The following is a 12,020-nucleotide window of genomic DNA, read 5'->3' as shown; positions in this document are numbered from 1 at the left end:
TTTATTTTTATTTAAAAATTTTTTTTATTGTAATGACCTATATGGGAAAAGGATCTAAAAGAGAGTGGATATATGTAGATGTATAACTGATTCACTTTGCTGTACGCCTGGAACTAACACAACATTGTGAATCAGTATATTCTGATTCTTTACATACCAATTGCTGCTCAGTTAGGATCGCTATGGGTCCATGTCTCTCCGTGGCTTGGTTTACTTACTCCATCGCTCTCTTGGCTACGGGGAAAGTCCCCCGTAGACCACACTGTGGCTGCCTTGACACCAAGATGAATGTGCTCTCTGGGCATCTGTCTGCACTGAGAATGTCCGTGTCCCTCATCAGTCTCACCTCATCAGCTACGGATCAGCAATCACACTAGCACACAACGTCCTACTTCCTATGATGGCCTTTTTGAAAAAAGGCAAAACAAAAAGGTTTTGTTTGGAAATACTCTCGAACTTGCAGAAAAGTTACGAAACTAGGACAAAGCAGTCCTGTGTGCTATATGTTCTTTGTTTAATTGTTAACATTTGCCATACTTGCTTCATCATTTCTCCTGTTTCTCTGTCTCGCTCCATAAATATGTGTGCGTGTATGTATGTTTTTTGTCTTCTAAACTATTTGAAAGTTACAAACGTCATGCCCCTTTACTGGCTTCAGTGGGTATCTCTTAAGAGCAAGGACGTTTTCTTATTTAACCGCAGTATAGTTATCAAAGTAAGGGATTTTAACCTTGATGCAATATTATTATCTAATCTATGTGCTAGTTTCCATTTTGCCCCTCATCTCAGTGATGTGGTTTATGGCAATTTCTGTGTCACATCGGGAGGCACGTAACATTGACCTCTCCCGTTATTGCTGGTGTGCAGTTTGATCACTGGCTTAGGGCGGGCTTTAGGAGGTTTCTCCACTGCAGTGTTACCATTTCTCCTTTTGTAATAAAAAGAACAAAAGTACTTTTGTGGGGAGATACTTTGAGACTATCCTGTCTTTATCAAAATTCTATTCATTGGGACTTCCCTGGTGGTGCAGTGGTTAAGAATCCGCCTGCCAATGCAGGGGACGCGGGTTTGAGCCCTGGTCGGGGAAGATCCCACATGCCGTGGAGCAACTAAGCCCGTGCGCCACAACTACTGAGCCTGCGCTCTGGAGCCCGCAAGCCACAACTAGTGAGCCCACGTGCCACAACTACTGAAGCCCGCGCACCTAGAGCCCGTGCTGCACAACAAGAGAAGCCACCGCAATGAGAAGCCCATGCACTGCAACAAAGAGTAGCTCCCACTTGCCACAACTAGAGAAAGCCCGAGTGCAGCAACGAAGACCCAGCGCAGCCAAAAATAAATAAAAATAAATATTAAAAAAATTATATTCACAGGGTTTAGACTGTACAGATGATTCTTCCCTGAATCAATTATTATATACTGGCTGCTTCCCCCAGCCCCTGCCAACTTCCATCATTCCCTTCTTATTTGTTGGCATTCTCCTGTACGAAGAGTTTCACCTTCTCCCCACTTATTTATTTATGATTTTATCAATTTGGACTCGGATATCTTTATTCTGTCCAAAGGGTTATAATCCAACCCTGTCTTTCTTATCATGCTCACATTGGCCCCATAGTTTTTATTTTAAAGATGACTTCTTTGGGGTGATGGGCAGGAATGGGATGGTGTCATGTGCACTTGGTTCCTTATTGCCTAAGAAAGAAGTCATTTAATACCTTCTTTTCCTTTTCCTGGGGGCAGTTATCAGTCCACCTCCTGTGGCCGGGACAGTTACCTTCAATTCAAACTCAGCTTCCCTTGAGCAACAGAATGGAGGCAGCAACAGTCCTTCCTGTAAAGGTGCTTCGGGGCTTGAGGCAAACCCAGGTAAGCTCTTTGAGGGCATCATAGAGGACTGCGATTTGCCCTAGAAGCTTTATTATCTGAGGAGTGCCAAAGGTAGACTTCGAACAGATTGTACATGTCCAGGATCTCAGTGGTTGGAACCCAGTTTGAGCTGTATTGGTTAGTTATGGCTGTGTAACAAACCCACTCAAAGTTCAGAGTCTTAAAACTGTAATCGTTTATTATCATAGCTCACTCATCTTGTGTGTTGCCTGGGAGGTGGCTAATCCCAGCTAGTCTCCTTCAGGCTGGGCTTGCATAGTTCTCATCCTCCTTCTAGGACCATTGGGTTTCTTCACCTTCCCTTGGGGCAGAATATGTCCCTATTATGGTGGCAGAAGCAGCAGAAAGCAAGAAGAAATACACTTTCTTGAAGCCTAAGCTCGGAACTGGTACCCCATCACACCTGCCTCATTTTGTCCTCCAAAGCTAATCACATGGTCAAACTCAAGAGTAAAGGGGTGGGGAAGTGTACCCTACTCCCTTTATAGGAAGAACTGCAAAATCACATGGCAGAGCATGGATACAGGAGGGGAAAGAATTTGGCCTTGAATGTAATCTGCCGTGTGGGCAAAAACATCTCTTAATCCCAAAGGCATTTCACAGTTACAGGATGTTTTGAAGGTTGCATTTCTGTCCACAGGCTTGACCTCAGACAAATCTTGGGCATGACCAAAGTTTGACGTTAAAGAAATGACATAAAAGGGGGAGAGAAGAGGATTTTGAATGAAGTACTAAGCCTTTAGCATTGGTGCCACCATTGTCTCTCCCACGTCCAAGGGAGACATCACTAATTAATCTGGAAACTCTTTGCCAGTGAACTTGGATGCAGCCTAAGATGCTTTCTTATCACATCACTATTAGCAATCTATCAAGTTTGGGGCATATTGGGTATAAGACTCAACTCCAAAATAAATAGGTCACAGTGTTAATCTTGGGGAATCTTGGAATTTGAAGGCTTCTTGGTCAAATGACTGAAAATATTCTCACTCACCTCCAATCACAACAAGTAAAAAGTTATGAAAACAAGAACTCAACCAAAACTGTTTAGTAAGTAACATATAATATTTGGAGAAGCATCTTGTATAGACGAGATACTTGACATTGCTGTGCTTCTTTTTAGCTAAAGTTGATGGGAATGCTATATGGAACATGCTTAGTGGGATTCATACCTGAGGAATAAATTAGATTTGAACATCTAAAAATTAAAAAAATTTTAATTGTAAAAATAAATGCATCATGACAGAAGGAAAAAAAAGAAAGAAAGAAAAACCAAACATGATAATAGAAGGGACAGAAAGCCACCATGTAATCTAAGGAGGAAGATGGGAGAGAGTTCTCCTTGCCTTCGCCTGGCCTTTCCCAGCATGTAACATATTGAGAGTATACCTACTTCAAAGGCCAGCGGCCCTACTCACTTTGTGAGGCATCATCTTAAGGCAAAAAAGCATTGTGAGAGATAGTGAGGGTCATTTTGTGATTAAAAAAATTAAATTCACCGGGAAAATAAAACAGTTCATGGGCTTCCCTGGTGGCACAGTGGTTGAGAGTCCGCCTGCCGATGCAGGGGACAGGGGTTCGTGCCCCGGTCCGGGAAGATCCCACATGCCACGGAGCGGCTGGGCCCGTGAGCCATGGCCGTTGAGCCTGCGCGTCTGGAGCCTGTGCTCCGCAACGGGAGAGGCCACAACAGTGAGAGGCCCGCGTACCGCAAAAATAAAACAACAAAAACAACAAAAACCAAAACAATTCATGAGTGTATTTCAAATATATAGACATATATACATGACATGCATATGACCACGTATATCTATACATACATACATGCAAACATATATGAAGAGGGAGAATTAACAGAACTGCAAAGAGAAATAATCACTTCAAACCAACCAACAGTTGAAGTCTGGAAGAAACATCTCTGATTCATTCATAGATCAAGCAGACAAAACTGTCAGTAGGGACAGAAGCCCTGCAAACACGATCAACAAGATTAATCTAACCTATGTGTAGAGAGCACTCAAAATCGGAAAAAGGCACATTCTTTCCAAGAAGACACTTCATTTACAAATAATTGGTCAAGTCTTAGTCCATAAAGCAAGTTTTGAAAAATTTTGACCTTTGGTATCATATGGACCATGTTCTCTGACCACAAAGTGATAACTAAACTCACCCCTTAATATGCAAATGAAGAGACACATGCTTTAATAACTCATATATCAAGTTAAAAAATGACCATGGAAAATAGAAACTATTTAGAATAGATCTACGGTTGGCAGTTACTGTGAGACCTCCTCCCTTCTCTCTCCTGCCTTCCACTGTGCCCCTCCCCTGGTACATGGAGGGTTGACGTCCACACCTGTCAGTGTTATTAGAAAATTAGCTGGATTGGTTGGCATGTGCTTTGTGGTCAAAATAACCCATCGTTTACCCTTTTATTTTGATCTTGAAGGAGAAAAGAGGAAAATGAATGACTCTCATGTTTTGGAGGAGGCCAAGAAACCCCGAGTGATGGGCGATATTCCACTGGAATTAATCCACGAGGTCATGTCCACCATCACGGACCCTGCAGCAATGCTCGGGCCAGAGGTCAGCAGGGTGAACCTAGGCAGCCAGCTGGTGGACCCCTTCTACTCTCCGGGCCACTCCAGCTGTTGGGAATGGGGATGGTATTGCCAAGAGAGAGCATGTCACGCTACCCTGGTTTGCATTTTGCCTGGTGGTCAGGGTTGGAAAGGCAAGAAAAGCTGATGGAGAGCTGATTCCCCTTGATGACTGTCAGATCACGGGGAAACACAATCTCACGCAGCTGAAGGCATTTCTCCTTCAACTTTTTATCTTGAAAAATTTAAACCCTCATAAATGTTGCAAAAAACTCCATGATAAAGATCCAGAGACTCTTTATTTAGATTCACCAATTGTTTACATGCCTCATTTACTTTCCCTCTGTCGCGCTCTCTCTCCTGTGAAGCATTAGGAACCATTTCAGAATTCAATACAGATGTCATAACACTTCACCCCTAACTCTATTTGCATGTATCTCCTAAGACTGAGACCGTTCATTCACATTACCACAATGCAGTTATCACCTCCAGCAAATTTAGCCAGGTTACAGTATTATCTAATGTATGGGTTGGCAGTCTACAACCTGCGGGCGAAATCCAACCCACTTGCTGGTTTTGTAAATAAAGTTTAATTGAAGTGTATTGTCTGTGTCTGCCTTGCACTACAAAAGCAGATCTGAATTATTAAGATAGGGGAAGACTGACTGCAAAGCCTAAGATAGTTGTCCCCTGGCCCTTTATAGAAAAGTTTGCTTAGACAAAGTTATATTAGACCGTTGGCCTAATATACAGCCCATATCCAAATTTCCCGTATATCCAAATTCTGTCCATTATAACATTTGCTGCTGCTGTTGGAAGATCAGTCAGGGATCACGCACTACATTTAGTTCTTATCTCTTCACCTCTTTTTTTTTTTTTTTGGTCACGCTGTGTGGCTTCCAGGATCTTAGTTCCCTGACCAGGGATTGAACCTGTGCCCCCGGCAGTGGAAGCATGGAGTCTTAACCACCCGACCACCAGGGACTTCCCCTCTTCACCTCTTTAGTCTCCTTTATTCTAGAACAGTTCCCCAGCCCTCTTTTGGTGTTTTGTGGCAGCACTGTTGTTGCAGAGTCCTGGTCACTGGTTTTGCATAATGTCCCTCTACCTGGATTTGTCTGTTTACCCATGATTAGATTCAAGTAAAGCAATTCTGGTAAAAGTACTGCTGTCAGTCTCATTGTGTCCTCTCCAGGGGCAAAGCAGTTTAAGACGTTTCTGACAGCTTCCAGAAAATGAAGAAATGGCTCGGAGATTATTTTGCAAAACCTCTTTAAAAATTTTTTAACTATGGCTCTGCTAGATCAAAATATCCATTTTTAATGTGTCATGTTTCCTTAGAGGTTTATTTCATGGTAGTGAGATAATTCAGAGAACCAGAATGTTGTTAAGAGAGAGATCTTCTTATAAAATTGTTCTCTCCATTTCCTTCTAGATATCCAGACCTGGGGACTTATGACTGTAGTACCTTTTGTGTACTTGTCTCCTGGGGATTTAGTAACTTCACGGATTAGTTTAGCTCAGTTTTTCCAACTATAAAATGTGGTTGTAGTCACACATTTCAGGATGTGTTGGGTGGCTTTAGTAGTGTCCTGGAGTTGACTTGTACTGGTGTGCGCAAGGCAACTGTTACATTTTCAGGAATTTTGTGTGCTGGTTGTTAAATACGTTGGTAGCTTGAAACTGACCACAGTGGCATCTGGGCCCCTGGGCAACGCCATAGACCAGTGAAATGAGCATGTGCCGCCAATGGGCTTTTCTCCCTTGGGGAGCTGTTGTTTGAACACTGACCTGCACCCCACTGAGTGCTGGCACAAGGTTGTGCTGTGAGCTGTGGTTGAGCGTGGTCAACGGAGACTCCTGTGCAAAGAAAACCATCTTCCAAGAAGAGGTGCTGACAGTATAAATAAGACTGCCGCTATTGGGCCTGTACTGGGATCTGTCATCCCGAGGGTGCTATAACGCTCAGCCAGATGGAGTTCCTAAAAACCAGGGGCCGGCAAACTGTAGCCCTCAGGCCAGATCCAGTCTGCCTTCCCCGCTTTTAAGTAAAGTTTTATTGGAATTCTGCTTCACCCAGTCGTTTATGTGTTGTCTGCGGCAGCTTTCGCCCTGCAACAGTGTTGGCCAGTTGCCACAGAGGCCTTATGACTTGCAGATCTAAAATATGAGCTCCCTGGCCCTTTACAGAAGGTTTGGGGGCTCCTGATCTACACCAAACCTCCGTGTACACGTAGAATACTCTGGTCCCTCCAGATGCTCTGCCTACCTATTTTGTTTTCATAACTTGTGTGTGTTGGTTGGGACCCTGAAAATCCACAAATGTGCGTCTTATGAGAACACAGAAGAGAGGCATTGCTATGTCCTATCCCTCCTGTCTTAAGAGAAGAGCTCTCTGTGTAATGTTTTCCTGTCTCCTGCGTCCCAGACCAATTTTCTGTCAGCACACTCAGCCAGAGACGAAGCGGCAAGGCTGGAGGAGCGCAGGGGCGTGATTGAATTTCACGTAGTGGGCAATTCCCTGAACCAGAAGCCCAACAAGAAGATACTGATTTGGCTGGTGGGGCTGCAGAATGTGTTTTCCCATCAGCTGCCCCGGATGCCAAAGGAGTACATCACACGGCTTGTCTTTGACCCGTAAGTTGTGCTCTGCTCTTTCTTCTCCCTTTTTTCCCTCTTCTTTCTTTCTTTTTTTTAAACTTTTTGGCCACGCCACATGGCACATGCGATCTTCGTTCCCCGACCAGGGACTGAACCTGTGCCCCTTGCAGTGGAAGCGCCGAGTCTGAACCACTGGATCACCAGGGATCACCTGTCCCCTTTTTTCCCTTTTAAATGAAAGAGGAGCTACTCAGATAGCCGTAGTCACCCACTGAGTCCTGCTGCCTCTCGTCACACTGTGGATGCAGAGTGGCATCACGATAATTGCCATGGCTAAAGGCATTAAGATTAATTTTTCAACAGTTTGTCAATTTTTTGTTAATGAGACTTTATATTTTAAGTTGCTGGTGACCATCCTGTGCGTCATTCATTATAGCAATGAAGGAATGTATAAACGCTAAGAAGGCGTCCCATTTTTTTCACAGTCAGAATATTCTTGATTTTGGTATCTTAACTAGATACCATTGTTGCCAGGGTCTGTAAGCCCTGAGAAGATTACTGGGGTATTAGACAGGTTAACTTTGACAATCCATTATATTAAAAAAAAAAAAAGCAAAAAACAAAAAAGTAAACTTCCCTACTTGAATGTATTTTAACACATGGAACCCAGTAGCCTATGTGCATTGTGATCCGTGCATGGGACTATTCAGAGTGACGTTTTAGACAGAAGGCCTGATAGGATTCTGGAATGCAGGTTTTAGCAAATTGTACCTGTGGATTTGGTTTTCTTTTCCACGTTGTTTCCGTGCTGTTTTTGAGTGAGACTAAACTCTTCAGAAACACATACCATGTTTGTCCCTGCCTTTGTGTTCTCCCTCTGGACTCCCACTGTGGGCCCGTGGGCATCAGGGGTGGCCCTGTTGCAGCACCAGTCAGCACCTCCCCACACGCTCTGTTCTTTTTTTTTTTTTTTTTTTTTGGCGGTACGCGGGCGTCTCACTGCCGCGGCCTCTGGCTCCGGACGCGCAGGCCCAGCGGCCATGGCTCACGGGCCCAGCCGCTCCGCGGCATGTGGGATCCTCCCGGACCGGGGCACGAACCCGTGTCCCCTGCATCGGCAGGCGGACTCCCAACCACTGCGCCACCAGGGAAGCCCCGCTGTGTTCTTTATTTGTAACCTCAGAGCCTCCTTAGGTGGCTGGCCTTTGTCCCCACGGAAGCTCTGGTGCCATCTCCGGCAGGCAAGCTTGCTCTAAAAGTCCACAGTAAAGAATGGTCTGGCGAGATGGAGGAGGTTTCCATGGAAAAATCAAGAAGAAACAACCCCCTGCTTCCCCTGGCTGGTTCATGAGGAGCGCCCCAACCAGTATGTTTGTATAACCAAGAGAAGTACAACTTTGACGTAATCTTATTCTTTCAGGAAACACAAAACCCTTGCTTTAATTAAAGACGGCCGTGTTATCGGTGGTATCTGTTTCCGAATGTTCCCATCCCAAGGATTCACAGAGATTGTTTTCTGCGCTGTAACCTCCAATGAGCAAGTCAAGGTAAGCGTGACCCAGGAGCATCCTCTCACTGCGTGTGTGTGTGTGTGTGTGTGTGTGTGTGTGTGTGTGTGTGTGTGTGTGTGTGTGTGTGTGTGTGTGTGTGTCTGTGTGTGTGTGTAGCGTACACGCTTCCTTGTATCCACAGTCAGGCTCTACCGGGTTTTGTTGGACCTGGGCGCAGGGTCTGGGGACACCACACAGCCCCTGGTGCAACTCAGGCAAAGTTTACAGCAAGTGAAGAGATGTTTGAAAACACGTCTCAGTGTTACTGATCATTTCCACGTGCAGACATGTCTACACACACCTGGGGACAGCGCACCACCAGAGGGGTGTGGTGCGATGTGGATTAGGGAGATGATTTAGGTGACTCACACCTCAGAAAGATTTCTTATGACCTTATGCCTAATGGGGGACAAGGACTAAAGAAATTCTGTCGGGGAAGTCATGACATTTGAATACATTTATTACTGAGTTTCAGAAATATTCATGCAGGTTTGGAATGTGGGTCTTTCTGGAGTGTGTGTGTGTGTGTGTGTGTGTGTGTGTGTGTGTATGTATGTGTGTGTGGCTGATTTGCCTTCCCGATTGTACTTGGCATGGGTCCCTTCCTCCCCAGGAGCCAGACTGTCTTATTGATAGTGTGCTTGGCATTGCAGTCTGCCTGGAATAAATCAGATTCTCAATTGTCAGAAAGATTTAGATTGTGTTGTGTCGTCCTCTGCTGCTTTTGTGAAAGTGGAACCAGAAATGTGTCTTCAGGCTATAATTCATTTGGTACGTTGGGAGCCCTAAAATCACTAAAAAATACGGCAATTGGTGGAAAGATAAGTAGCTCAGGATTTGATGGCCGCTGAGAAAAATTATTGGCAGGTCTAAGGCAACGTTGTCCAGTGATATATAATGCAATGGGCAAATGTGAGCCATGTATGTGATTTTGAATTTTCTAGTAGCTACATTAAAAGGAAAAAAGAAAATAGGCAAAAATAATTCTAAAAAATTGTACTTTATTTTACTCAGTATATCCAAAGTGTTGTCATTGTGACAGGTACTTAGCATCCAAGAATTATTGAGACATTTTACGTTCTTTGATTGGTACTGAGTCTCAGAAATCAAGAGTGTATTCCGCACTCACACCTGTGTCAGTTTGGACTAGCCACGTTTCAGGTGCTCACTGGGCTTGGACAGTGTGGGCCTAAGGGCATTGTTGCCTTCTTCAGCTACAGTGAAGCAATGCCAGTTACAGAAACCAAAAATGGATCTCGGGAAGGAATCATGAGCTGCCTGCCGGCTGAAACCAGGGCCATGGGTGCTTTTGGCTTCATTAATAGCTCTCCTCTGTGTAATGGTCACGGTGCCAATTAACAGCTGCTGTGGTTTCCTCTCACAAAGCACAAATGGGGCTTTTTGTCTTTGACTCACAGCACTCAGCATCCAAGGACAGACAAAATCCATCAGTATCAAATTCATCATTCTGACCGGAGAAGCTGAGGGCCCACATCTACCTGAAACCGATCTCTGGCTCTTTTTCAAGGAACTTTGACTCTATATCTTTAGATGGTACTGTTGCTGTGCTTATCACAGGTTTATTTCCCCCTAGCCAAAGTGAGAAACAGTAAGTGTCCAGAATTTAGGAACTTACTTAAAAGAAAAATTTGGTTTGGCTTTTCATAGGGAGAGGAGCTGGAAAATATGTCCTTGGTTTATAATTTCAGAAGATTGCCTAATTTTTGTTTGCAAAGAAAGCTACACCAAGCAACTCGTTTGGAAAGGTTGGTTAAGGTTGCCTTGGACAGTTTTAGGATACCAGAGGGAAACTAAAGCCGTTTAATATGAATTGGATGCTTTGTCTTGTTACTTCCCAGAAGGGCAGTGTATATTTTTTCCCCCAAACCATGTAATTTTCTAAAGACTTGAAGGAAGGTGGCCAAACATTACAAACTGAGTAGGGAAAACTACAAGAAAAGCCACCTTTTGTAAGTGACTTAACTGGTTTTAGAAACTGAAGATTAATCTTTCAAAACTGGATAGAATGGATGCATGTGATGGAAGTCAATTCTGGTAGCACTTATTTGTGAAAACAGAAAGTTCGTAAGTGGAGGTTTACAATTTTGATTTGAGATATTAAAAATCTTGGCTAAATGATACGTTAAAATTCGCACGTACTCATTTTGGAGACTAAGCTTATATACAAATTCCTGTGAATGCTTTAAATAAGATTTGTATGTGAATTTATCTTGCTCAAAACACATGCAAGATAACATTTGAGAATTTACGTAAAGCTCCTCACCTGGTTTTGGAATAGCTTATCTAAGAACTATTTGGGTTTGACATTATATGCAACTTTAAAGTTACATGGCTAATACTTAATTTACCATAGTAAGTATTTAAATAAACACTGAAGTTACCAGGTGGATTTGGAAAGGAATCCTTTTGGTGATAGTTGAAAATAAAGGCATACAAAGGAGGGAAATAGTTCTGGGGTGAAAAATCTAAACATTTGCATATAATAGCTTAACACTGTTAGTGCCTCTTTAACCAAGGAAATAACACAGAGAGGATTCAAGTTAAAAGGCACAGTCCCTACTCACAAGCAGTTGGAATCTGGAAAATTTCTTTGGAGAGATGACAGATTAGTGGCTGTTGATGAAGAATACCTTATGCAGGTTTTGAGAAGCTATTTACAAAAGAACCATTATTTTTCTGCTTGAGTAAAATCCTTGGATTGTGGGTGAAGGGGAGAAAATGTATAGTTCTATTAGCTGCTTACAAGATGGTGTATACAGTGAAAGCCTAACTCTCTTCCATCAACCACATCTAGGTTAAACTCACTTCTAGGTTAAAGTGAGTTTCATCAGAGGACACATTTCTTACTGATTCCTAGATATTACTATTCTTGTGCACATGCAGTAGCCAACCCTTCCCTTTTCTCCAGTTTTTTTCCCCCCACTTTTCTTTAAAAATTATATTTAATTACCTAGGTCATGCACAGATGCATTTTCAGAGAAAGCAAAAATCCCATGCCCCCTTCCCCCTGCTGTCCAGTCATTGTCAGCCTGGTGTGCATCCTTCTAGTTGCTTCTCTATATTATGTACATGGACATGTACCTGTCTGTGTGGTGTGGTGTTGTTTACATAACTAGAATTCATAGTGTACATAATTGAAAAAAAACCTTTCCATTATATCTTAGGGATCTTTCAACTTTAGTACATAAACGTGGTTATTTAAATGTATATTTAGATCAATTAAAATTAAATAAAATTTAAAATTCAGTTCCTTAGTCACTCATGTCCTCGGTAGCTGCATGTGACTAATGGCTACCATATTGGATAGCATAGGTGAAGAATATCTCCATCATTGCAGAAATCCCTACTGGACAATGCTAATATG

The 12,020-nt window shown here is 43.1% G+C and overlaps 1 protein-coding gene across 4 annotated transcripts in view; it reads left to right on the top strand.

The window, feature by feature from the left end:
- KAT2B (lysine acetyltransferase 2B) overlaps window positions 1-12,020 on the top strand; it is a 103,579-nt gene that overhangs the window by 73,183 nt on the left and 18,376 nt on the right. For all 4 annotated transcript variants that reach the window (XM_049710114.1, XM_033431985.2, XM_049710117.1 and 1 more), the window contains 4 exons: window positions 1,741-1,866; window positions 4,334-4,470; window positions 6,913-7,121; window positions 8,506-8,632. In XM_049710114.1, the coding sequence (XP_049566071.1) occupies window positions 1,741-1,866; window positions 4,334-4,470; window positions 6,913-7,121; window positions 8,506-8,632 (599 nt within the window). The remainder of the gene's footprint in view (window positions 1-1,740; window positions 1,867-4,333; window positions 4,471-6,912; window positions 7,122-8,505; window positions 8,633-12,020) is intronic.

The sequence above is a fragment of the Orcinus orca genome, chromosome 5, assembly GCF_937001465.1.
Source record: "Orcinus orca chromosome 5, mOrcOrc1.1, whole genome shotgun sequence".
NCBI lineage: Eukaryota > Metazoa > Chordata > Mammalia > Artiodactyla > Delphinidae > Orcinus > Orcinus orca.
Note: the sequence above shows the minus strand (reverse complement) of the source record. Positions and strands in the feature narration are given on the sequence as shown.